Source organism: Pocillopora damicornis, chromosome 4 (assembly GCF_964200805.1).
Source record: "Pocillopora damicornis chromosome 4, jaPocDami1.2, whole genome shotgun sequence".
NCBI lineage: Eukaryota > Metazoa > Cnidaria > Anthozoa > Scleractinia > Pocilloporidae > Pocillopora > Pocillopora damicornis.
In genome coordinates this window covers 24,515,633-24,540,963 of record NC_142673.1, presented here as the reverse complement: position 1 = coordinate 24,540,963, position 25,331 = coordinate 24,515,633, and the positions used below count along the sequence as shown (strand labels likewise).

Here is a 25,331-nt window from a genome sequence, read left to right as displayed (position 1 = left end):
TCGCCTTTCTTGATTGTGTCCCGTAAGCTCGTTTCCACGTAGGTATCATATTTGTCATTGAGTGAAATTGCTTGACGGAGGGGGTCTGGTATGCTACTTTCCACTGGTTTGATCATCTGTAACAAATCACAAAAATCATCAGAGAAAGGATCATGGGAAACAAAAACCGTTGAAATCATAATTTTGAAACTAATTGAAAACGCTAAGTACAACTATAGCAAATACGAGAATTCATTGGGGAGGCTTCTCCCATAATATAAGTCGATGCGTTTCTTGATAAGAGAATCTTAGACTCTAAGGGCGTGAAATTGCGCCTAATACAGGCGCCAATGCGACTAAATTTTTCACTTTGGTGACCAAATCCTGAAAGTTAGTCGCCAAATTGGCGACTACAACGTTTCATCATAACTTTACCAAGAGAAGAGTGAATTAAATAAATTTACAAAGATAAATCCGCGGCAAACTTCCTCGCTAAGTTTGTTTCCAAAACGTAGCACATGCATCTGGATCGATAACTAGACGCCATCTTGGATTTAGATGAGCCTGAAAGTTGTATATCAAACATCCTAGTGTCCACTTTATAGCACGTTAAAGATCTTTTCCCTATAACTTAATTTTAGAGGGTCTATCTAGAATGCTGACAGCGTGAAGAAAGATTTTGTTTGTCTTTGAAAATGGCGACCAACTTTTTTTGAATTGGCTACCACTTTGAAGAATTTAAGAGCCAAGTGGCTGTCAGAAAAAAAAGTTAATTTCACGCCCTGTAGAGCTACCCTTTCACTCCCAAGATATCATCAGTAATTCTCCTTACTTTCCCCCATACAATTCTTATGATCAGAGTTGGAGAATTTGGTAATAGATCAACTAATAAACCCCTAATTGTTGTTTTTCTCCATTCTCATCACTTGCCTACTTGATATTGCATTGTAATCGTAAGGACAAATTCTGTCTTGGTCACTCAAGGGAGTTAAAGGGTTCATATTACTTTTCATCGTCTGGCATCACTTACTGGTTTGCAAACTTCATCCGTGAAGCTGTGGGTGTGAGGCACCAACATGCACAGCATTGACTCCATCAAGTACTCTTCAAGCACGACTTTTTGGTCCTCGTCGTATTTCTGTGGATTGGAAAAAATTATGACAAAAATGCATACTAAGTAAAACCATGTGCGCCAAAGAGTAGAAGGCTCCTATTCAAGTTATCCCCAAGTGATGGCATCACTTCATCCAAAGCAAACTCAAGGATCAGTTGAAGTACACCTTAACAGAGTTGAAAAAATAATCTTCCCACATCACGAACCAACTTGGCTATTTCCTCTTTTTCCCCGTAAAAGGGATAAAAAATTTTTTCAACGTCATTTTCTCAAAGATGAAGGTTGCGTCGGGTAAAGCAGCTTACCAAAAGTACTTCCTCCTTGACGACCTTCATTATGTCCGCGGCTGTTTCACCGTTTGCCTTCGCGTCAGTACCAGAGATTCCTTCATTTAAACGTTCCTCAAAAGTAAACATGGCTGAGTCCAGAAGCTGAAACAAAAGTTGTTACGCAGTGTTAAAGGAGTATGGTGACCACATTACAGTTTACTGAAATTAGCTAAAGAGTATTACAGCAATGAATAGCAATAGCAATGAATGCTCCTAAAATCTCTATAAATTCTACGTCCATTCTAAATTTTAAAACGGGCACAGTTCGTCAAATAATGCTGCTAACAAAGTTTACATCTAAGAGACAAAATAGCTCAACAGTTAGCACTTCAAACTAAAACAACTGATAATTTGAGGGGAAAAGCAGACACTTTTCTAGTGCCTCCCTTAACCAACAAGTGCAGAGAGGTGGCAGAGAAATGTCTGGGGAGACTTGACGAAACACCTGCCTTACCTTTCATTCAGCTCCCAATCAAAAGTGAACTGAGGAAAAAATAGCTTAAGAGATGATGCACTGATTTCCCAAGTTTCATGCTTCATTTGCTTTTAACTTCAAACATTTCACAAAGAAGAACGGTTAACTTACCTGAGCCAACTTGTCAGATCCGATGTCTGTCACCAGATGACCGTTCAGTTTGTTGATACGCTCATGAAACTTCTCGTGGAGCGCGCTCACAAAGCGAATGCAAACTAAAGCATCGTACAACACGGACAATGAACGAGGTGCTCTGTCCAACGTCTGGAAGAACTAAGAAAAAAAAACAAGTTTGAAAGAATAAATAGACCTATGAATAACGGCAAACGGAAACGACGGATTAAAGTCTTAAGATTGTTCAGCTATTTATTCAATACATGAATTAATTCAACCGAAAAAGAGGGAAAACAAAACAAAACAAGAGAAAAAACACCTAGAAAATTCTTCGTATGGCGAAAATTTGCGGTGAGTCCACTAATTGTTGGAGGCCGGCCGATAACGTTCGTGCGAAAGCCACAATTTAAGGGTTCATTATCGGAATGATTAGTTTAATAATACGTCAAATAATTTATGGTTCGTTAAAACTTTGAAATCATCGTTCGTCCGATACGACGTTTGAAGCTTCGGTAATTCTTTGGAATTTCATTACCACTTGTAGATACACTGCTAGATAGAAAAACCTGGATTGCATCCAGAGCACACTTTAATTTTCCTATGATTGACAATCTGCTCAATAATAGACAAGACAAGCCCTTACTGAAGGCAAGGATGCTTCAATTTCATTAGTGTTCTTCGCTTTCTCAATAACTTCATCGATTTTCTTGATGAAAATTTTCCTTAACTCTGCCAAACCTTGTTCCATCTGCAAAATCAAAGAAAACATCAAGCACACTTACTAAAAAACGATAAAGCAACTAAAACGCATATTGGATGTCAGTGCATTGTTAAAGTCTTCGAAAAATGAAACAGTGTGCACATGTAGTAATAATGATACCAACGACAATAGTAATAGTAACAATAATAATAATAATAATAATAATAATAATAATAATAATATAACAATGACGAATATTCATACCCTTGTTCTTAAAAGATTACTCATTTCTTTCATGGTCTCTTCCATGTCCTTAAACACTTTTTCCACAGCACTTTTCAGAAGCTCTAAAGAAAATCAAAAATTAATTTCACCAATGAACACCAATTACACCACAACCATGTTCTTACATTGAACAAAAGGAATGACTCCTCTCAGATACGAAATACGTTTTGACAGAAGAGACAAATGCAGCACATGCCTGATAAATCCCACATGACTTTGCGCTGCACGGCAGCCAGTTCATCCTTTTTGTCTTTGATAGTTGGCTCAAGGACTGTTTTCATTTGCTGAGAAGATTCCTGCATTCCTTTCCATGATGGAATGACCATAGCCATTACAAGAGAATCTAAAGTCTTCACAACCTTTAAAATAACACAGTCAACAAGAATTTTCCAAACAGCAAGCTCCACTTTCACCTATCTCATGATGTACAATAGGCTCATATTGAAGAGGGTAGTAGTAACCCTATCTTACGATAGAGAGACTTTTTGAATGGGTGTCTCAAGTCATCCCTGATTACACTTTGCTTCACTTTGCTCTTTTGACTAGTCTGGAAAACTTTTATCACCACTGGTCTCTTCTAAACCAACCAGAAACAAAGCTGAAACCAGTTACTTCCAGGACACTTGAGTTTTTCAGTTCTTTGGAGAGTTTGATTAATTTGTAATTACTTTGAGTTATCACTGGCTTACTGTGATATCTGTTGTTTCTTTCAATTGATGGTCCATTTTGATTACTAAATACAAACTTCAAAGGAATGACTAACTACAACTGCCACAATGCATAAACAGAACAGACTGGACCCTATTTAAACTAGATATTAGGCCAACCTGCTCTCTGATCTTTTGCTTCATTGTCCAGCCTCCTCGAATCTCAGCGTACACATCAGACATGACACGATAGTTGATCCTGTCCACAAGGATATCACTGAGAACCTATTGAAGTGAAAAATTATGTTACAAAAGCTTACACACAACTTGGACAAGTGAGGTACATGTACTTTGCCAAGAGGAATTGCTACACCTTGGGGGTCTGAACCCTGGACTCTAGATCAAAAACTCTCCTGTCATGAGTGGCAGGGGTGATCATGCTGAGTTAATGGACAAAGCAAACATTCTAAAATATATGTACCTGTTCCTCTGTTCCTTCAACTCTGTACCTCCAGTACGTCTTCCACAAAGCCACTTTAAAAGCAGCACGGCCCACGGGATCTTCACTTTTCAATCCTTCATTTGCCAAAAAACACAAAAAGCAGAGGTGTAAACCAACAAATTACTTCAAAAAGTTCCAGCACGTGTGTATACTGAAGCTAACATACAGATGCTGTGTATAGTATGTCACTCTGTTCAATAATAGATCACACTCATGTGATGATCATAATTATTGTAACTATACGGTTTTGGCATCGATGAGAAAATTGATGAGGTTACGAATAAAGCTCCAAAAATTGCATTATCTACATTACATCTTGGTCTGAATAATTATCTCAATAAAATTAAATGAAATGTTAATTGATGCATTTGTGGATATTTTTTGTTTTTGCCCTTGTGGCCCATTTGAAGCATCTTTTGATGAAATTACTTTTGGCTGGAGACCATTAAGAGAGGAAAGACAGCCCATTAGGGTGAAAAAATACCCCAAATGCACCAATTAACATTTCATTTAGTTTCATTGACTCAAGGTATTCAGACCGAGATGTAATGAAGATATGCAATTTTCAGAGCTTTAGTGACATAACCCTCACACATTTTGTTCATCTCATGTCAACAATTATTAAACACAAACATGTAGTGTGCTCTGCCTATGATTGAATTTTTGGGAAAGACACTTTACTCTCACAGTATACTTCTCACAACTCAGGAGTAGAAGTTAGTGGGTGCATGTATCAAACTGTCAAAACCAGTTGTTACAGTGTTAACTGGTCTTACTCCTTGCTTACCTTCAGCTTTTCTGCAACAAACTTTGAAAGCTTCAATCCAGGCATGCTTGTCTTCATCATTTTCAGCGGTGATGAGATAAGACCTTCTTCTAGAATGGGAAACCTCAAATGTGTGTTCAGGGTACTTTTCTGGGGTGCCTATCTCCTTCTCGTCTACCTCTGGTCAATGTCAACAGATATAGACAATATACATTAATAAATATTGGTCAATGTCAACAGATATAGACAATATACATTAATAAATATTGGTCAATGTCAACAGATATAGACAATATACATTAATAAATATTGGTCAATGTCAACAGATATAGACAATATACATTAATAAATATTGGTCAATGTCAACAGATATAGACAATATACATTAATAAATATTGGTCAATGTCAACAGATATAGACAATATACATTAATAAATATTGGTCAATGTCAACAGATATAGACAATATAAATTAATAAATATTGTTTCATTAACATGAAAATGCACAACAGAAAGGTATATGAAACTAGAGAAAAATAAATCAAGTATTTTATTAACTTTATAACTGATTTGGAGGGGTAAATTTTGTTTCACTCGATACATTCCTACATTCAATGCACTTATCAATAAACAACATCAACTGACTGAACATTTGGTATGCACTCTAGTCTCCAAAGTCAACAATGCTACGTTGCTATTTATTAAGTTTTTTATTCTTAATTGTAAGCTCATGAATAATTGTCAATATGATAAAAATAGAAAAGTAAAAAAAATTTCAAGCTTCTGTACATGGGTATAAAAAGAACAAGCATCATTTGTCATCTCTTAATGGTATTAAATAGTTCCTTTTAATTAAACAGTTATTCTGAGAATGTCTTACTCATCTGTTTTGCCAGATTCTTTACTCTCTCTGCCATTGTTTCGTCCAAGTTACCATTGACTTCATATCCACAAGGAAAAATGGTGCCTTTGGGTTTAAAACCTTTCTCATATGCCTGTCCACAAATTATACAACACAGTGAGTGAAAAACACTTTAGCATGATTACTCAACACAACAAAACCCTTGACACAGTCTAACAATCATGACAAGAAAATCCATAGTTTTCATTGTACATTTTTTCAATAGAATTCAGACTCTGACATAATTAACATGTAACTTTTCTGTGCAATTCCAATATGTTATGTGCATCATGCTAATGGGTTATTAGTAAAGACAAGCTTATCAGCTAGAGGCCATGTTACTTTGAAATAAGACTACATTCTCTTGTCGAATTTACGAGGAAAAGTATAGCAGTAAGTAGGGAGAATTTTAAATTGGATCTTGGGAGTTAACCCTTTAACTTCCAGAAGTGATTCAAATGAAACTTCTCTCTATAATCTTCATACATTACCAAGCAAACAGTTGATGAGAGTAATCAAACATATCAGGTAGAAGTTTATATCCTGATCTAACACCAAATTCTTCTATTTTATTGACAAGGAAATGTGTAGCAGCTAGAGGGGAGAATTTAAAAATCAGATCTTGATAGTAAAGGCTTTAAAGGTTAGTGATAATGATATCATTAATGATAGTGATGGTGATAATAGTATGATTGTAATAGTAGTATTAATAACTTGCATACCTCTTCATTTTCAAAATAGTCAACAGAGTAATCAGGATTAACCACAAAGTAACGTCTCTTCCAGTTCTTGACAACTGCTCCTTTCTTTGTGAGATATCCCATTTTTAATGGATTTTTGATACTATCCCACTGAAACAAATTAAAGAATACAGAATTTCAAAGATCAATACTATGTATGAGTTCTTTTATGCACCTGGATAAATTTCTGAAACTTCACCTGCTACTTTGCTTTTTCGGGGGAATCTTGAGGCACCTATAACCCTAAAGTAATGTTTGCAGACTTCATAAGAAATACAAAAAACTCACTGATCTCTGCATTAACTGATAAGCTGGTTTTTCTTCTGCAAAGGATTCTGCATCAATTTCCTTCAAGGTTAACTTTGTGTATTCAACTCCATAGGCTGTGTTGTAGGCTAACGTAAACTCTTGTAGAAATTCTTGAGCAATGTCTGCAAGCAAGGAAAAAAATTGTTTGGCAATAATACAAGTACATGTATAAATGCTACATGTTCTTTTATCCTTAGAAGGTAGTGAAGGGTTTAATTGTGATGAGATGAAGTCATGAATTTTTACAAGAGGATGAGCATGATTCTTCAATTTTTAAACCAGAGTAAGGTACAGTATAATTTGCCTCCTGAAATATAATGATGTGACCTGTGAATTTATTTCTCTTTCATTTCGTGAAAACCTCAAAATTTCCTTGAAACCTTACACACAAAAGGAGGAATTTGTAAGTTTTCCCTTTTAAATTTGACAAGTGAAATGCTATTTAAACATATAAGGGATTCCTCAATTTGTGCTTGAAATAGGATTAGAACCCCCTTTGCCTCCATCTCCTTACACTACAGTGAAAAAAACCCTAGCAAATAGGATATTTCCTGTGTTATCAATGTCTTACCGGTTAAATTTTAAAAAAAGGTCTAAATCCCTTTGATTTTCAATTTCCTTTGTTCCCACTAATGAAATTGAAAAGGAGACACAGACAACAAAACTCAAACTGGTTTGGAAATTATTCAAAAGAGCACAATTATTTTGAGAAATATAAATAATGTTCACAAACCTTGAATTACATAAAATAACAATGTAAAAAAATATCTATGGAACATGTATATTGACAGTTGTGCATACAATTACTGACCCAATTACTTCACGGTTCAAACTGAAACTGCTGATGGTTATAAAACACACGTGTAATAAAGGGAGGGGAACAAATCAACGAAAATTTATCGTGAGTGATCAGTCACATACTGTAAATATCAAATACATGTATATTTTAACAATAAATTTTTTTAACAAATGTGTAGAAAAATAATAATTTTATCAATCAAAACAAATATATGGACATTCCATCAGGTACGAATTGGTTCGTGCTGAATCTAGCTGAATTACTTCCTAATTATGTGATGTATCTGTCAAAGCTGCTATTGAATTGGTTGGGACACGAATATACATGTACACCCATGTAATCGCTTTCACTACGTTGACTGCTCTCTTCGCTATTTCCTCCCGGAAATACGTATTGATTTTCTACATATGACCAGAAATGGCAAAATATCGATTCAACTGAAGACAGGATGATCAACTACAAGTTCCGACAAATCTCCACAAACCAGTCAGGTCAATTATGTTGAACTAAACCAGGTATATTGAGCAATAAAATCACATTACACGTTGCACTTAATTTAACTACAATGCAAAAAAATAATCTTCCAAATTTTTTTTATATAAGTTTCAGTTTCATTACACATCAGTTTCTGAAAACATTTTTGTCTGCATTCAGTGGATTGATAACTAGGCTGAGCGTGATCGCAAAACGAGCACCGAAATACTTGAGTTAGGAAAGGAGCAATTTTCTTGCTTTCACTGCGGTAATTAATTCCTGTTTGTTAAAAAAAAATATGAATGACTGGTTTGAGAAAAAAGCTTGTTCTCAAAGTAGTCGCACGAACGTCGATCAGTGTGTAATTTCGATAAAGTTCCATCATTTACAACTTCACTGAACGTGCAGGCACGAAAATCTCAACTATTTGCGTATGTTTACATTCACAAGTCTTACCTTCGATCTGTTGCTTCTTGTGAGAGTCAATTCCAATTAAATTTCCCATTGCTAAAACTTCTTTTCGCTAATCAAGTAGTGGAATTTAGTCAGCCCTTTGAATCAAACACAAAGAGCCGTGGGTTTAAAGGAGACAGGAATGCTAATGCTTGCGAAATCCTCCTAACTTCCAATTTATGGCCCGTACGAGCATTCCAAGGGGTGGAGCGGAAATTGAACTGGGTCATTCTGAAACGGAAAGGATCACGCTCTACGATAGCTACAAATGAGGTCAAGTAACGTAACGAACATAACGCTATTTGCTTCCAAATACCAGGGGTGTTGTCAATTAATCAGATCGACCGAAACCAGGTCGACAACTTACGAACCAGCCAAACATTTCGTTAACAGCGCCATCGATGAAAATGTCATTACACTTCAACAAAAGACCCGCTTTTCTGTTAAAATCTGCCAGAAACTGGCTCAAACGCACTTCCTATTCCATGAGTACACTGTAAAATACGCTTTAACCACAGGCGGCCCAAGCTCACGTCTCGAGAAAAAGCCAACGATGAATTCATGAACGCGTCACGCGTTGTGTGACTCGGTGTTAAGTTACGGGAGGAACCGTTGAAAATTTGAACACGTTATAAATATTTCGAAATCTGAATATTTTACACGTAAAATCAATAAAAACTTACTCATGCCCTGTGTATCCGTCGAAGTTTCTAGCGATTTCTGCCGTTTTAAGCTTGCTTTACCATCACTGTTATCCATGTCAAAAAACGAAGTTTACGTGTAAAATATTCAGATTTCGAAATATTTATCGTTATAAATCGACCATATTTCGTTCCCCATACTATGCCTTATAACGTGTTTCAAATTTTCAACGGTTCCTCCCGTAACTTAACACCGAGTCACACAACGCGTGACGCGTTCATGAATTCATCGTTGGCTTTTTCTCGAGACGTGAGCTTGGGCCGCCTATGCTTTAACAAGAAAAAGCGGAAGTCACATTGTAAACTGCGGATACTCATACAATATGCCGCTGATATGTCGTGGGCTCATCTGGTTTAGGACGATGTTATATAGTGCTTTTGTTTCGCTCCCTTGCCTTTAACAGCGGGCTTTCTTGGAGCAAAATATACTTCATATATGAAAAGATAGAGGGGCCGCAGCCAGGATGAAACATCTTGTAAAATTTAAAAAACGATCTCTGGCTAAAACTTTTAAAAATACGAGCTTTCGGCTGTTTGCGCTACAGCCTTCAGGGTGTCTACAAAACGAAGACCGAAGACCGAAGACCGAAGACCGAAGACCGAAGACCGAAGACCGAAAAACGAAGACCGAAAAACGAAGACCGAAAAACGAAGACCGAAAAACGAAGACCCTAATTTTTTTGCCCGAATAAGGCACGGACAGTTAAAAAACTAACCCAAAGCGTTCCTCAGCACCAACCGATGTGAAATTAACAGGGGTCTTCGTTTTGTAGAAAAGCCCCCCTAAATCTACAAAACGAAGACCGAAAAACGAAGACCCTAATTTTTTTGCCCGAATAAGGCACGGACAGTTAAAAAACTAACGTTCCTCAGCACCAACCGATGTGAAATTAACAGGGGTCTTCGTTTTGTAGAAAAGCCCCCCTAAATCTACAAAACGAAGACCGAAGACCGAAGACCGAAGACCGAAAAACGAAGACCGAAAAACGAAGACCCTAATTTTTTTGCCCGAATAAGGCACGGACAGTTAAAAAACTAACCCAAACCGTTCCTCAGCACAAACCGATGTGAAATTAACAGGAGTCTTCGTTTTGTAGAAAAGCCCCCCTAAATCTACAAAACGAAGACCCTTGCTAAAACGCTTTTCCAGACCCCTGGGAAGGAAGAATCTATTATACGTTGCCGATTTCAACCGCGCGCGACAAAAAGGGGTGCATCAGTTGTCTAGACTGATGCGGTTTTAAATCGCAAAGGAGGCCAGCTTAGGGGGTGCAGGAGTTGTACAGCATTAAAGTATTTTTGTAACACGAGGTATTTCACAATTTCTAGCTAGTTATAGTTGTTGGACAGGGTAAATTGGAGGAGTGATATTATGTCATTGATGTCCAAATTTGTTCTGGATGGAAGAGAGGCATCCTGTTCCAGTTTGATCTTGATGTAATCACATGCTTTGTCAACAGGGATCGCGGTGAACAGTGATACAACATCGAAGGAAACCAAGACTTCGTTCTCGTCGATCTTGATGTCAGATATTTCTTTGGAAAACTGTAAGGAATTGGCAACAGAGTATCAGTTACGATTTTGAATTGGAGATAGAATATCCGTTAGAAACTTGGACGTGTTGTAGAGGGCTGAGCCAATACAGGTGACAATGGGTCTCAGTGGGTTCCCTTCTTTGTGGTGTTTAACTGAGCCGCGGATCGCTGGTCCACCTATCCACCTATGAGCTAGTTTCCACATCACCTTTCCGCCGGATTGAACGCGAATTGAATGCCATGTTACTCTCCTTAAAGAGACAAAAAAAGATTGATGACCCAACCTATCGTAAACTTCACTCAACCGACGGCACACCACCAGCGATCCGCGGCTCCTCCAATTTACCCTGTCCAACAACTATTTTATGTTCAATGACAGAGTCTATAAACAAGTACACGGATGCGCTATGGGCAGTCCAGTCAGCCCTGTAGTGGCCAATCTCTGTATGGAAGAGATCGAGGAAAGTGCGATTAACAGTTCATTCGTCCCTCCTAAAATCTGGAAACGTTATGTTGATGATAGCTTCTGCATTATCAAAAAAGACAATGTGCGAGCTTTCCATGACACATTAAATTCAATTGACGCCAACATCTCTTTCACCATCGAAATTGAAAGTGACAATAAGATCTCCTTTCTCGACACTTTGGTCACCCGTAGAAATGGCACCATCGCTGTAGATGTTTACAGAAAACCTACGCACACGGACAGATATCTAGACTACAATTCTCACCATGATAATAAACACAAGGCCAGCACAGCAGCAACCCTTCTACACAGAGCCCTAAAGCTACCCAACTCCTCCGAAGGAAAAGAACGAGAACTAAATCGAGTTTATTCAGCACTTGAGTCTAATGGTTATCCATCGATTTTCATTAAAAACATCCAGACCAAAAAAACCCGACGCTCAACAGTGTTGTCCCCGGAGGAACTTGTTGGCACATTTTTCAAGATGGTCGAGGCGTCCGAATCACGCAAGTCGTTCGCCTCTCTTCCATACATTAAAGGCGTAACAGAACCTCTGACTCGTGTCCTCAAAAAACACGACATCACAGTGGTGAACAAACCACTTATCACCCTCCAACAACAGTTCCCGGCCCCAAAATTTCGACCATTATTGGAATCTCAAACAAATGTTGTTTATAAAATTCCTTGTGGTGACTGTTCATGGTGTTATATTGGTGAGACTGGCAGGGCCTTCAACACAAGAAAGAAAGAACACCTCAGAAATGTGAAAACCGCGGCAAAAGGCTCAAGAATTTCCAATCACGTCTGGGCCAATAATCACGCAATAGACTTTGATAATGCATCTATTATTGACAAAGGCAGTTTTAGAACAAGAAAAACACTAGAAGCGTGGCATTCCAAGTTAACTCCCAATGCAGACAACAATTCCTGTCCTTTGCCCGGACAATACAACATTCTTTTTAACAAACATTCTTAGTTATTAGCATTTTTAATTTCCTACTTTGTACTTCACACCTAGTATTTTTAACAAACATTCTTAGTTATTAGCATTTTTAATTTCCTACTTTGTACTTCACACCTAGTATTTCTTACCTTTTTATCATTTTACCCGTTGAAGGCTGTAGCGCAAACAGCCGAAAGCTCGTATTTTTAAAAGTTTTAGCCAGAGATCGTTTTTTAAATTTTACAAGATACTTCATATAGCTGTCTAGAGTCATCATGAAGATTAAATGATACACAATAGTGTACCATACACGCCGTCTACGTCTAGTGCCAGCGAAGATCCAAGATGGCGGACAGCCATCAAGAAAATGAAGATAATACAGGCATTCCAGATACAAACGAAGGGGATTCCAACGACGTCGAAGACGCAGATGAAGTAATTTAAAATTACGATAGTGTTCTTTTCTGTTCGTTTATTAGCATTGCAATTTCATGTCACAAAATGAAAAATATTATGCCCGCAGGATTTCGAGGTTGTCTATCTTCAGTAGTTTATTGACTAGGTTGTATCTGAACGACACAAGAGTTTATTGATTCTTTCTCTTAGGATCTACAGGTTGACCTAGATCTAGGTGAACTGGACCTCACGTCTCAAGATGAATTTATTTTAGACGAAGTTGATGGTATGGAAGGAAAAGTGGAGCATATCTTTATAAAAGTTTATGATTGTCAGAATGTTTATAAAATTAAACTCAGAATGGTTTAAAACTAGTTTTCGATTTTTTTTTTATCCGCTGCAGAAAAATATTTCTAACTTTAACCAAGAAAAACAAAAATGGATTTAGTAAGAAAACGGCAGAAATTGATTCTAGGAATTGACATTCGTCAGAAGTACAAACAAGGCCGTGTCCTATTATGTTAAAGTTTTGCTCATTTCTTTTTTTCATTTTTAACAGTGCACATACAAGAAAATTTAGAGGACGAGTTGGTAAAGGAAGCTTTGGAAAAAGTAAGCAGAATGGTATTTTTATTTTTTGGAAAAAAGAGGCTGGGAAATGTAAAAGAGGTGCTTCTGAAAAATGCATTTGTTCAGTTACCCTTTTTTTCTAAGATGTAACACATCCTTGGCTGTTCTTTTAATAGTTTGTTAATTGCCATTATGTAATAGTACGCTGTACCTTATTGATCATTATTTTAAAATTCAGGGAGTAGACCTCCGGCAGTATTCAAGACAGATTGAGGGAGACCTACATGAGGTTGAAAATGCATCAATTCTGGACTGTATCCAACGCTTTTAGAAGTCTTATTCACTTATTGATTAGAACTGGATTCATACAGTGCATAATGTAGTAACTCTATTTTATTTTACTGCCTGAGCATTTTCATATACTGATTGATTTTCTTTGAAATCCATTTTATTTAAATTTTTTTTTACTTGACTGCAATCAAAGATATCAAAGAGAGTGAGAATATTGCAAGCCTTCACAACCAGATTGCCTCCTGTGACACGATTCTTGCAGTGAGTTGATATTTTCAGTATGATATTTATCAGGTTTCCCATCAAATACAGTTTCAGTTAATACCTGGTACATTTTCAACAAGTGTTGACAGAAGAAAAATGCACAAAGTAAAAACTTTTTGCCATCTATATATATATATGTTCTAATTTTTTGTACCTTTCTTCTTCCCCTTTCTTTCTTGGTTTGGTCTTGATGATTTCAAGGTACCCTAGTCTACAGTACATTGTTTATTTCAATGACAAAATCATTAGTATCAAAAGTATTTTCTCTACATCCTTTAATATACTGCAACTCTTTTCAACATTCATTCAAACGGAAGACAACACAAACAATGCCAAGCCTCAGTTTATAGATTCAATTCTTTTGCTTTAACCCTTTAACTCCCAGATCAAATTTGTTATTCTCCTTACTGTCAACCATACAATTCTTACAATGTTAATTCAGAGAATTTAGTATCGGATCAACTAATTATCCCCAGGTTGATATTTTTCTTTATTCTCATCACTTATCTGGTTGATATTGTATTGATATTGTAAGGAGAAATTCTGTCTTGGTCACTCAAGGGAGTTAAAGGGTTAAAGAAAAGATGTATCAACTTAAGTTAGTTCTTTTCTTGTTTTGCAGAGTATGGAAAAGATGCTCACAAGTTTCCAGGTATGAACATATGAGGCTGATTATTTACACGAGGTCTAACCCAAACCATGGTTTTTAGGCAACCAGTGATCCTCAGGCTTTCTCTATAAGAGGGTTGATTTCACTGAATAAATGTCCTTCCACTGTAAGCTTAAATAAATGTTGAGATAAAGGTCCAGCTAAATTGAGGATTGTTTAGGACACGGTTTTATTAAACAGCAGCTTAACTATCTTTAAATGATTGGCCCACAATAACAACTTGTTTTTGGGTTAAATTTTCTGAACAAATATCAAACTGTATCTGTAGTTCCTCTTTGTATGTTCATAATGAGAACTAGATAAAAATGAAGATCAAGCTTGTTTGAATGCTTCAAAATCATCAACGTATTTGGTTATGATTTTTGCTGTAAATTTATCGTTTCACAGGCCTATTCTTGTTTTAATTATAGTGTGCTCTTTTTTGGAATTAATTGGGATTTAGCAGTCATGCACAGCAATCTACAAGTTAAAAATGGGGATACACAACATTAAAATATATCCTTGCTTGTTTCCATCCATTCACCAGGAAGATCTTGGTAGCATAAGCTCAGAAATCCAAACTCTCCAAGAACAGTCTTTATCAATGAACATAAAGCTAAAGAATAGACAGGTGAGTAGTCATTACATGTTGAGAAACCTCACCAGGCTATGAACATTGGCAGAACTCTGAGCATGTACCATAAACATTTTAGTTCATTTGCATTCAAAGTCTATCTTATTATATGTATGTATGTTTGTTCACTCCTGGAGGTCATTTCAAACTTGACACTAACCTTGAGCCTTAACTTGATATCATATTATTAATTATTTAAATTATCAAGTCTTAAACTTGTTCTCACATTTAATTCTTTTTTAATTTCCTTTATCTCTTCATGCTGCATTCTGTTTTGTGCTGTTTTGTTCCTTAAATTACTTCCTGTTCTTCCATCCTCCTCTCTTCAATTCTCTTTACCCTAATGTTCTCCTTTCAATCTTAGTCCTCAAAATCTTTCCACCCTGTTTTTTTTTTCTTTCCACCTTGAGATATGACTTCTCTGTACTTTGATTGACTCCAGTTTTATCCTTTATTTCTCTCCTCAGGCTATCAAGGGTGAATTGAGTCAGTTTGTTGGTGACATAGTGGTACCACCCTCCATGATTACGTAAGTAAACCACATTTTCCCACAATTTACGCAGTTGCTGTTACTCTGCCTTCTCATTGGCTACTTGTGGTTGGCTATTGTGATAGTTACAGTAATCGCTCTGACGAATGGCTAACGCTCGAAACGTCAGCCTTTAAACTCTCTGCGGTGGTCAATTTACGTTTTCAACTCAGTTGTTAACACTAGATTACCTGTTATACTCTCCCACCGACGCAGCACCAGTTTCTTTAGAAACGTAGCCCCTTTATTGTGATAGATAACTTTAGTTTTACGACGCTCAATCGAAAAGCACTCTATGCATGGAATGACTGTCTGACGGATAATCTCGATCTTTCTTTATAACTAGAGGATACTTTTGGTCTTCGTCATTTCTTTTTCTAAAAAATTCATACTTGAGAATGTGGACACCTGTCAGACTCCTGATTAATATCCTGCAGTGTCCTTTTTCAGTTATGTAAAATTGTTTCACAATTTGCTAGGCTGACATCAACCAGACAAACTTTCATGAACATCCCCGGTCAAAAGAGAAAAAGATGGTCATGAGTCAAATCACGCCTAATCCTGGAGATCTCAAACTTCCTTTTCTCTTAAACTTGGTTCGAACCTGTTTTAAAGTTTCGTTCGAAACGTCATGTCTGTTATAGGAAGGGGTAATTATTGAATAACACTTTAAAATATGTACAAGAAAAAAAGAAACTTTGTACGTATCCTCAGTTGCTAAATTATTTGGCTTATACAAAAATGGGTGACGGAACCTGCAGTGCTCAAAATTCTCCTTTGATATTGAGTAAGGTTATGCTGTTTTTTTGTTTTACCGGTTTATGTAATACTGCACGTAATTTCATGGTAGGGTGATTTCATTTATAATCGAAATTAGTCGAAAAGCCGTTGTAAAATGCGACTTTCTCATCCCTTTTTTAAACTTTGAAAATCCAAATTCGTGGAGGTTTGCATCTTTTAAGCGAAAAAGCAACAAGTTCGTCATCGTCAAAGAGTGCAATAATGGGCTGTTTGTTGATAAACTGAAAGATGATGCCGCGAAAAACAGTAAAATTAAAATTAGCATGTTGAGTACGCTGTTTTTGTATTGACGTAGGACAAGATACGTGTCAAAATTTCGTTTTAAAATGAATATGCGTGGTCGTAATTATTTAGTCAAGTTTTTGATAGTATGTATAGAGCACGTTGGTCTAGTAAGTTGAAACTAAAACACCAACCACCGTCACTCGATTCAGCTTCGTTTTTGTAAGACAATGTTGAATGCCTCTGATCCAAATTACGATTTTTATCTGACGATAATCGTGGACAAAGCATACTGGTCGAGTTTGGCTGCAGCAGGATTCATTTTAGCGAGTATCATCATTATAGCAAATTCAGCCCTGCTCTTCACGACATATAAAGATCCTCAAAAGTCGCTCCGAAAATTACCTGCGGTTTTACTGATCACAAATTTGAGCCTTTCTGATCTTCTGTTGGGGTCTTTGAATGTTTTCCTGGTTGCTTTGAGAGATGTGTTTCGATCTAGACTCGAACACATACCTTACATTGTGGTTTTTAAGTCGATCGTGTACACAGTGCTCTCTACGACTCTATTTGTAAGCAGTTATTCCATTATCGCCATGTCAATAGCTTGTTACGTAGCGATCAACTCTCCCGTGGATTACAAATCAATTATTACAAAGGGAAGACTCAAGGTGTTTATCGCTGTATTATGGTTTGCATCCATCGCAATGTGTTCACTTCCTCTAACTCGCTTATCAGAGGAAACGTACACACTTATATACCTTCACACTCACGTTTCTCTGCCTGCCGTATTTTTAACGTTCATCTACGCCAACGTTTTCCTCTCTCTCGTTTCTCAAACGCGTGAACTTCAAACTGGTAGGTACGATTCTGTCGCGAGGTACTCCTTAGAACGTGAGAGACGAATGGCCATTACAATTGCAATCATTCTAGCGTTATTTTACATCACATATATTCCACAATACGTCACTCTTCATTTGTTGTACTTTTGCAATCGCTGCCAGCAATCGGTAACTTTTCACAAGATCGACGTAGCGTCTTCCAGATTTTTGTACATAAATTCGGCCATAAATCCCTTCATCTACGCTTGGAGAGTCTCCCAGTATCGCCGAGCGTTTTTACAAGTTTGGCAGAGTTTTTTCGGAACCTTAGGAGCTACTTCACAATCTTCATCGTCGCTCAACTCAACGCAGAGACGTACTACTTTTAGTGCACACAGTCCAGGGATAGGAAGACCTTTGTATAGCAAGGCAAAGGCTGATTGTGAAAGATGTGGAACAACCAGCGTTTGAAATGCGAAAAGGGCAACGTTCGGTAATCACTTATTGATGACATATTTTAGGATGGAGTTGATTTACAGTAAAAAGTTCCCGTTTTTTCCAGTACTGTTTTAGTTTAATGATTGCCTAAGCGAGAAGGATATCGAACCCTGCTAGCTCGAGGTACAGAGAAGCTCGAGTTAGCAAACTGAAAGTAAAAAAAAGTGTTCCTCAAAGGAAATGGCTTCAAGTTCGAGCTGGCGAACGGTTCGAACTAACTGCTTTCAAGCCGTCTACCCTTGAAAGTTCGCTTTAACATATGAATTGTTAATGTCAATTATTAATGAAAAATTGCCAACAAATTAAAATGATAAACAAACCAATTCATCAGTGTGAGCACTTTTGCTCTTTCTCACCCGAGTTAATTACGTATGTAAGTGCAAATGCGAACAGCTTCCAGGCTGTTACGTGCGTAGGTATCGGCTCAATTCCTTTTGAAATCTCGGTAGAATCTCACGATTGATGTTCACGCTTTTTGTTTTTCACTCTCTTTTTATCCGTAGATGGAATTCTCTTTTGTAATTGTAATGAAGTTGTAGTTTGGTGTGTCTGAATAAATTTGCCGTGTCGCGGTCTGTTATTAACCAGTCTCGCTTTTTCAATTTCAAGACTCGAAAACTTGATTCGCAGCCGTTTTGATTGAGCTAAGTTTTTTAATCAGTTTGAAATCATTCTTATTTTTTCCCTTGTAAATAGCATCTGTAGAATTAAACATCCTTGAAGTGCAGGACAAATATCTTAACTTACCGCCTCACCCGTACGATACAATTCTCTCTTGAGAGATTCATTCTGAGCCAGGACGTGCATTATGATTCTCGCACACAGTAAAGGGTCTTCCAAGTTTTCCCTTCAGCTTCTCGACTTTCCCTTTGTACTCATTGGAAGTCTTGATTACTTAACTTCAGATTTTACGACACGCAGTCGAAAAACGCGTGGGAGAGTTTTTCTGGTAGTGGTAAAATAAATTTTTATATTACAGACACATTAATGAGACACCAGTTACAGAGCAGGCATTCATTGAACAACTGCACGAGTTACACCACAAGATCGACTTTGCAAAGGAGCAATCTTTTAAAGGGGCTCTCTCGGTCAATGATGTGGGACATATACTGGAGATGCTGAAAGGCAAGGTAATGTACCAGACGTGAAGTTCATTGTTTGTGGATTCATAGTGCTGCCTGGTCAGACAGTCGCACTCAAACGGCGTAAACCCATTTCATTTCTCATCGTCCGTTGAACGTCGAAGGCTCAAGATCACCGATTCTCAGGTCTGACTATTTAAGCAAAGTTTGGCTGTTGTTTAACAGATCCGCGTCCTATACAATTCTTAATTTAGCTGAACCTTTTATCTGAACCTTTAAATTTGTGAACAACGAATAAATCAACTCTCATGTAGAGAAAGCCTGAGCTAGGCCCACCGATTACGTAAAACCGTGGTGTAGGTTAGACCTTGAGGGAATAACCGGGCCTCAGAGTTTGGTTATTCTCTGAAACTCTTTTTTGCGAGTTCGCGACCCATTCCTTGGGAATTTCTATCCGTCGTTTTAGGCCCAAATGTATGATTTTCCAAACGGATTCATGATTCCCTTCGATACTTACTTTTAAAAGATCCTAATTAAGACTAATAACAGGTTAATTAGTGTAAGTATCTGATACATGATCTCTTTTGGGAACAATACCTAGAGTGTAATGACATGCAAATATCCTCCTTTGTTTTATAACCAATTTCTCAAGCGTTATTGTAAAATGAATTTACTGTTCTATTCATTTCCAGGCAGTGCACAAGATACGAGACTATGTGTTGCAGAGGATATATCAATTTCGTCGCCCGATGACTAATTATCAGATTCCACAAAATGCCTTGCTCAAATTTAGGTATTTCATTTTTTTCGGTTTAATATTATGTCGGTACTGTTTTGAACTGAGCGTCAAATCTACGTATTTGTTTTACTTTTCATCGCTCAGGTACTAATGTAAAACCTCGCTCCATTTTCTCGCCAATTAATGACACGGGAAAGCAAAACTCGTGGAAATGGAGGGAGGAAGAGACAGCCTAACTTTTAGTTATAAGCTTAGAATTAACATCAAATAGAGAAAATTTAAAGAAAAGCTCACCTTGTCTAAATGGTGATGTGGTTTTAATCAATTGAGTTGATAATGTAAATTGGCTACCGTAAAGAGTTTCTAAAGCTTACGATTCCAGCATGTACGCTTCGTCTTTCGCTCTGACGAAGGACTAATGCTCGAAACGTCTGCTTCAGAAACTCTTTACAGTGGCCAACTTACGTTAAAACAAACTATCTTGCAATACCCTCCACCAACACTGAACTAAAATTAATTTAGAAAGTTACCCCATTCCCTCTGAATAGTTCTTGAGTGACAGATGCCGACTGAAGCTTGTTCATTTTCTTATCGTTGCCAGGTATTTTAATGAATTTCTTATGGCGCATCATCGTCAAGTTGCGAGGGAAATAAAGGATGAGTACATCGACACCATGAGCAAGATTTATTTCTCATATTTTAAAACGTACATTTCCAAACTTCTCAAGCTGCAGGTGAGCAAATATCACCTTTTCTTGGTTGATTTCCGTCCCATTTTTTTTGCAAGCACGCGAAAATTTTCCCATCGGTGGGATCACACAACACAACTTTCCGTGCTCATGGGGTCAAGTTGTTCTGTAACGAAGGACTCGCCAAGTTCTGAATCCGTCTCGCCAATATTATCTTATGTCACTCTGGATTAAAAAAATATCTCCTGTTTTTCTTTATGACTGCAAGAATTTCAAGTTGACGCGTAACCTTTAAGCCAACATTGTGTCCATTTTTTTCATTTGTGCATTTATCATTGTACTTTTTATTCTCAGTTCGAAGAACAGGCGGATAGAGACGACCTTATGGGAATTGAGGATAACGCTAAGAGAGATATCCTTTTCCAAATGAACATGTAATTTTTCAGCTGTATTGGTGTAATTTATGATGGCATTGTGAATATGGCTTAATGGGACAGAAGGATACTTAGGGGCCATCAAAACCTTTCAACGGGGATCTTATTCAATTTTATAAGTGTAGCATTATCAGCTGAACCGGATTTTTCCTTAATTCTTTTTAAGTATTTTCTCTGGAAGAGTTGCTTTAAAGAATCGTTCCACAATTTTTACTCTAGGAAGCCGTGGCAGTGTTTTAACATCAGAGTTAGAAGAACCCGTGATCGTGCCTCATGCGGCGCAAAAGAGCGAAAAGAAGGTGAGAGAGTCAATGGCCACACTGAAACAGAATGTCTACTGTTAAAAAGCTTTCATTTACTTCATCATTTGCTTAAAATTTGCTATTCGTTGACCATCGCATAATAAAAAAAACTATTGCAATTTTTTTGCAGCAGTAACTTGTTATCTCGAATTCTGATTTAGCCGAGGCGGGTTGATTTCCACTACACTAATATATTTTGCACTGGGTTGTGTGGTTATGGACGCGTCTTGTTGTCTCACACTTACCGTCAATTTATTTCGGAGGAAATGTAGCGTAATTGTTTGAACTTTACCCATGATGATGGAGAGTATTTTGAACTGTTTGTTAATCTCTTCTTTTTACAGTACTCCTTTGAAAGTCTGTTTCGCAGCATGCACTTTGCTTTACTGGATAACAGCTGCCGTGAATACCTATTCCTAGCTGACTTTTTCATGGTACAGAAAAACTCAGCAAGAGATCTGTTTACCGCTGTGTTCGGCAAAACATTATCCTTATTTCTGGTAAGTTATGTCATAGAGGTTTGTTTCAAAGAGATCTTTTGAGAGACATAAAATGAAATCGGCGAAGGTGCTTTCCGTTTTCCCATTGTTGTCAAGTCGTTACAGTGACTGTTAACAAAGGTGTTGTGTCTTTAAAGAGACCGAAACGTTTTAATTTTTTTATTATTATCATTATTTTACCACTGTTTTTTCCCTGCTAAAATATTTTTCAGAGAGTGGGCTGAATACTTACTAATTTGGTTTGCCTTTGTTTTCCAACTCAGAAACAAATGGACACTTATTTGGAGAGCTGTTTTGACGCTATTGGAATCTTCCTGTGTATACACATTGTACACCGATACAGAATACTGATGCACAAGAGAAGCGTCCCGGCTCTGGACAAGTAAGTGATTATCAACCAGGAAAGAGTACCGGGATTAACCCCTTAAGTCCCAAGATTTGATTGTTAATTCTTCCCTCTAACTGCAACACATCTCCTTGTAAATCCGCAGTTACGAGAATTTGGTGTTGGATCAAGATAACAACTTCCACCCGATTAGTTTGAATATTCTCGTCACCTCTGTACAGGATAATGTTTGGATATTGTAGGGAGAAGTTACATGCTAATCACTTTTGGGGGTTAAAGGGGTTAACACGGAAAGTTTGCTTTGTCATCAGCCAAACTGTTCAACCACGTAATAGTTGTTCATAAGAAGTCTACGTTGTAATCATCTGTAATATTATGTGGCTATTCTCACCAGGTATTGGGACACAGTGCTAGAAATGTCATGGCCACGTTTCACGTACGTAGTAGAGTTAAATGTCGACAGTGTCCGTAACACAGATCCTCAAAGACTTGGAGTGATCGACATCAGACCACATTACGTAAGCACTGCTTCTAACTATTCTTTGCATTTTTACCGGCTTCGTAGAACACCGTGTAACAAAAAAAGTTTATATACTCTCACGTTACGTATGATAATGTTCATCTCTTTTATACGTGACTTGAGCCAAACGCGTAACATGCACAGATTTTTATATGAAAGTCTTGAAGTGTAGTACTAAATTGTTTGTAGAAAGTAATCTTGATTTCCTCAGGGTAATTTAGTGTAATCAAATGAGTTGATAACGTAAATTGGCCATCGTAAAGACTTTAAAGACTGGCGATTCAAGCGTTGGCCCTTCGTCAGAGCGATCGTATCGTTAATCAGTGTAATCAGTTGATTACACTAAATTACCCTGTTACACTCTCCCAACACATCCAACACATCACCACAGTCTCTTTAGAAACTTAGCCCCTTTATTTATTTATCTTGATTTATTCAGTTTTCTTCAAATGTGTTTCTCTTTTTTTTAGATAACCCGTCGATATGCAGAGTTTTCTGCCGCGATTGTCAGCTTGAATGAAAGTTTTCCAGATGAGAAGGTTAGAATAATTAAATTTAATTCACTTACTGTGACCTCTTTCTTAATTTTATTTTGTACTTTAGGTGAAAAATTTCCTGTGGTAATCTCCTCTATTTACCAATTTTTTTTCAAGGTAAACAAAGTCCTTGCAGCTTTACAAGTCGAGGTCGAGAACTTCATTTTGCGCATGGCCGCCGAGTTTCCTTTAAGGAAAGAACAGCTTATTTTCCTAATCAACAACTACGATATGATGCTGGCTGTTTTACTGGTATGTTTTACACAAGAACACCCGATTTAAACTACTATGAATAGTAAATGCCCGACGGTAAAAGCGAAAGTGGTTTATGGCCAACTAATAAGATCTAGAGGGTTGAATTCTTTTCGGGGTCATTTTTTCTTGGTTGGCTGTGTGAATTTTGTTGTGCTTGTTTGTTTGTTTGTTTGTTTTGGAGTACAATAAATGCACACTCTGTTGTGCAAACATTTTATCTGTCTCTATCAGGAGAGAACATCTGAAGACTCCAAAGAGGTGGAAAGTTTTCAGCAGTTACTCACGGCCAGAATTCAGGAGTTTGTTGAAGAGGTATGACCTGACTCTGTTCTTATAGTGTAGAGAAATTTGACTCAGTGATTTTCATTAAATTAGTCTCGTGATTTTCATGACTGCTTTTTTGTCTTTAATTTGTCCCTAGAAGTGCAAGCCTTTGATTGAGAATGAAAATAATTTTAAATTACTTTTCTGTGTGTAGGCTCTCTCTCCCGCTTTTGGTGGAATGGTTGCCTTCGTTAAAGAGACAGAGCCTCTTTTGGAACGAGGACAAGGACAAGTAATCAGGCCAGATGAAAGTATGTCGGCTGTTCAGTATTTGCTTCGCTGATATATTCTTTATTTATGTACTCGTTTCTATTTTGTGTACTGTACAAGCCGAAAATCTCTTGGCTCTAATGGTGACTTTTGTTGTGGTTTTCAAAACGTCAGCGGGCGTCACCACCCACAATTGCTTCCAGGGCCACTCTTACACTGTGGGACACACCACACAACGAGTTGTATATCTTCGGCCTGTTACTGATTTCTTGTTTCCATTTAGAACGCATTCAACAACTTGTGCGTGGTTTCGCATCGGACTGGAAAAGGTCAATTGAAAATATAAATCAAGAGATAATGAGATCGTTCTCCAACTTCAAGAATGGCACAACAATTCTGCAGGTATCACGTTCACAAAGAGTAGCTACTCGCAAAGTGAATTAAGTCTTCGGTATTTAAATAACCCCTTGGGTGAGGCCAAGCACAAACTATTAGTTTGGTGTGAAACATAAGTTGCGAAGAAAAGTCCAAATGGACAGAGAAAGATATCCCCATGAGATGGACTAGCTCTCGGCTTCACAGACCCCAAATGTAATGCTTTGTTCAGCTAGTGGCATGTTATGTAATTAGCCTTTGATGCAGACTCTAGCTCGTCCTCATAACAATTCTGTTTTATATTTCCTAGGCTGCTCTAACACAACTGATCCAGTATTATCACAGATTTCAAAAAATTTTATCTCAACATCCTTTTAAACGGCTTCCGATCCGGAGTGAACTGATTAACATTCATCATGTGATGGTGGAGGTCAAAAAACACAAAACAACGTTTTGAATAATTAACAAGGCTTCTGAACGAAACATCCAAGCTCCTTCTCTAGTTTTCTTGCCAGTGAAGGGATATCGGACTACAGTAGTCATACTACGATAAGCTACAAACAGTTTTACAATCAGCCACGACAAAAGCATCTAGAAAACTTGTTCTGGTACTTTAAACCACATGAGGGTTTTAGTGTTCAAACGTCGAACTTTCAGCAACCCGAAACTTATACCTTGATTAAAAGCATGAGAGGTTGTTTGTTTGAATAAATTAAGCACGGCGTTTTAAATTGCAACGTTTGAGCCGTATTTCCTTTTAAGTTCAGCTGCGAATTTCGATTTTTGAATGGGTCTGGTTCAAGAATATTTCATGTTGAAAACCCTATGCGTAATCCAAAAGAACAGACATTTGTAAGGTCAAACGTTCTCACTTTCAAGAAAGTCCAACACTTTAAAAATTTTGTTTTCCCATTATTGGCTAAGTTTGAAAACTTCTCCCAGAAATGATATGCGTAATGGTTAGAAATTGGGTCCACAATTTAATGACAAATTTAGATTGAATAAAGGGCAATTAAGCATGTTAAAGATCGTTGACGTGCAATGTCTTAGAGAGGTCTGATATCATGCCAAGTGAAAACCATAGTAAGTAAATAAAATCTTTGAAAATGAGTT

General features: G+C 37.3%; 4 protein-coding genes across 8 annotated transcripts in view; 3 read left to right on the top strand and 1 right to left on the bottom strand.

Annotated features, from left to right (window-relative positions):
- The window catches only part of LOC113683399 (PH domain-containing protein DDB_G0267786), an 11,059-nt gene extending 1,958 nt beyond the window's left edge, over window positions 1–9,101 (bottom strand). The window contains exons 1-15 of one of the 4 annotated variants that reach the window (XM_089205697.1): window positions 8,958–9,101; window positions 8,590–8,684; window positions 6,840–6,982; window positions 6,534–6,662; window positions 5,791–5,905; window positions 4,933–5,091; window positions 4,125–4,219; window positions 3,824–3,928; window positions 3,193–3,355; window positions 2,976–3,058; window positions 2,655–2,759; window positions 2,009–2,170; window positions 1,399–1,524; window positions 1,010–1,117; window positions 5–116 (exon numbers count right to left, since the gene is read on the bottom strand). In XM_089205697.1, coding sequence (XP_089061823.1) covers window positions 5–116; window positions 1,010–1,117; window positions 1,399–1,524; window positions 2,009–2,170; window positions 2,655–2,759; window positions 2,976–3,058; window positions 3,193–3,355; window positions 3,824–3,928; window positions 4,125–4,219; window positions 4,933–5,091; window positions 5,791–5,905; window positions 6,534–6,662; window positions 6,840–6,982; window positions 8,590–8,638 — 1,654 coding nt within the window. In that variant the 5' untranslated portion in view covers window positions 8,639–8,684; window positions 8,958–9,101. Of the gene's footprint in view, window positions 1–4; window positions 117–1,009; window positions 1,118–1,398; window positions 1,525–2,008; window positions 2,171–2,654; window positions 2,760–2,975; window positions 3,059–3,192; window positions 3,356–3,823; window positions 3,929–4,124; window positions 4,220–4,932; window positions 5,092–5,790; window positions 5,906–6,533; window positions 6,663–6,839; window positions 6,983–8,589; window positions 8,818–8,953 lie in introns of all 4 variants that reach the window. The other 3 variants (XM_089205699.1, XM_089205695.1, XM_089205696.1) reach the window with 3 other exon arrangements.
- LOC113683394 (vacuolar protein sorting-associated protein 52 homolog) lies at window positions 8,046–25,331 on the top strand. Of its 2 annotated transcripts, XM_089205700.1 has the most exons (24): window positions 8,046–8,150; window positions 9,692–9,724; window positions 12,491–12,666; window positions 12,838–12,913; window positions 13,187–13,239; window positions 13,436–13,511; window positions 13,682–13,749; window positions 14,375–14,404; window positions 14,949–15,032; window positions 15,503–15,564; window positions 18,886–19,036; window positions 19,681–19,781; window positions 20,329–20,461; window positions 20,771–20,828; window positions 21,016–21,149; window positions 21,497–21,652; window positions 21,916–22,034; window positions 22,393–22,516; window positions 22,989–23,057; window positions 23,172–23,306; window positions 23,541–23,621; window positions 23,788–23,884; window positions 24,127–24,245; window positions 24,529–25,331. In XM_089205700.1, exons 3-24 carry the CDS (start codon window positions 12,577–12,579, stop codon window positions 24,673–24,675), a joined length of 2,163 nt encoding a protein of 720 aa, XP_089061826.1. In that variant the 5' UTR covers window positions 8,046–8,150; window positions 9,692–9,724; window positions 12,491–12,576; the 3' UTR covers window positions 24,676–25,331. The 2 variants fall into 2 exon arrangements, with proteins under 2 accessions (XP_089061826.1, XP_027056433.2); XM_027200632.2 differs by lacking the exons at window positions 8,046–8,150; window positions 9,692–9,724; window positions 12,838–12,913 and having other exon boundaries at window positions 12,548–12,666.
- Window positions 11,162–12,402, top strand: LOC149047348 (uncharacterized). Its single transcript, XM_089205701.1, has one exon. It carries the CDS (start codon window positions 11,188–11,190, stop codon window positions 12,262–12,264), a length of 1,077 nt encoding a protein of 358 aa, XP_089061827.1. The 5' UTR covers window positions 11,162–11,187; the 3' UTR covers window positions 12,265–12,402.
- Window positions 15,801–18,490, top strand: LOC113683396 (adrenocorticotropic hormone receptor). Its single transcript, XM_027200633.2, has one exon. It carries the CDS (start codon window positions 16,818–16,820, stop codon window positions 17,877–17,879), a length of 1,062 nt encoding a protein of 353 aa, XP_027056434.2. The 5' UTR covers window positions 15,801–16,817; the 3' UTR covers window positions 17,880–18,490.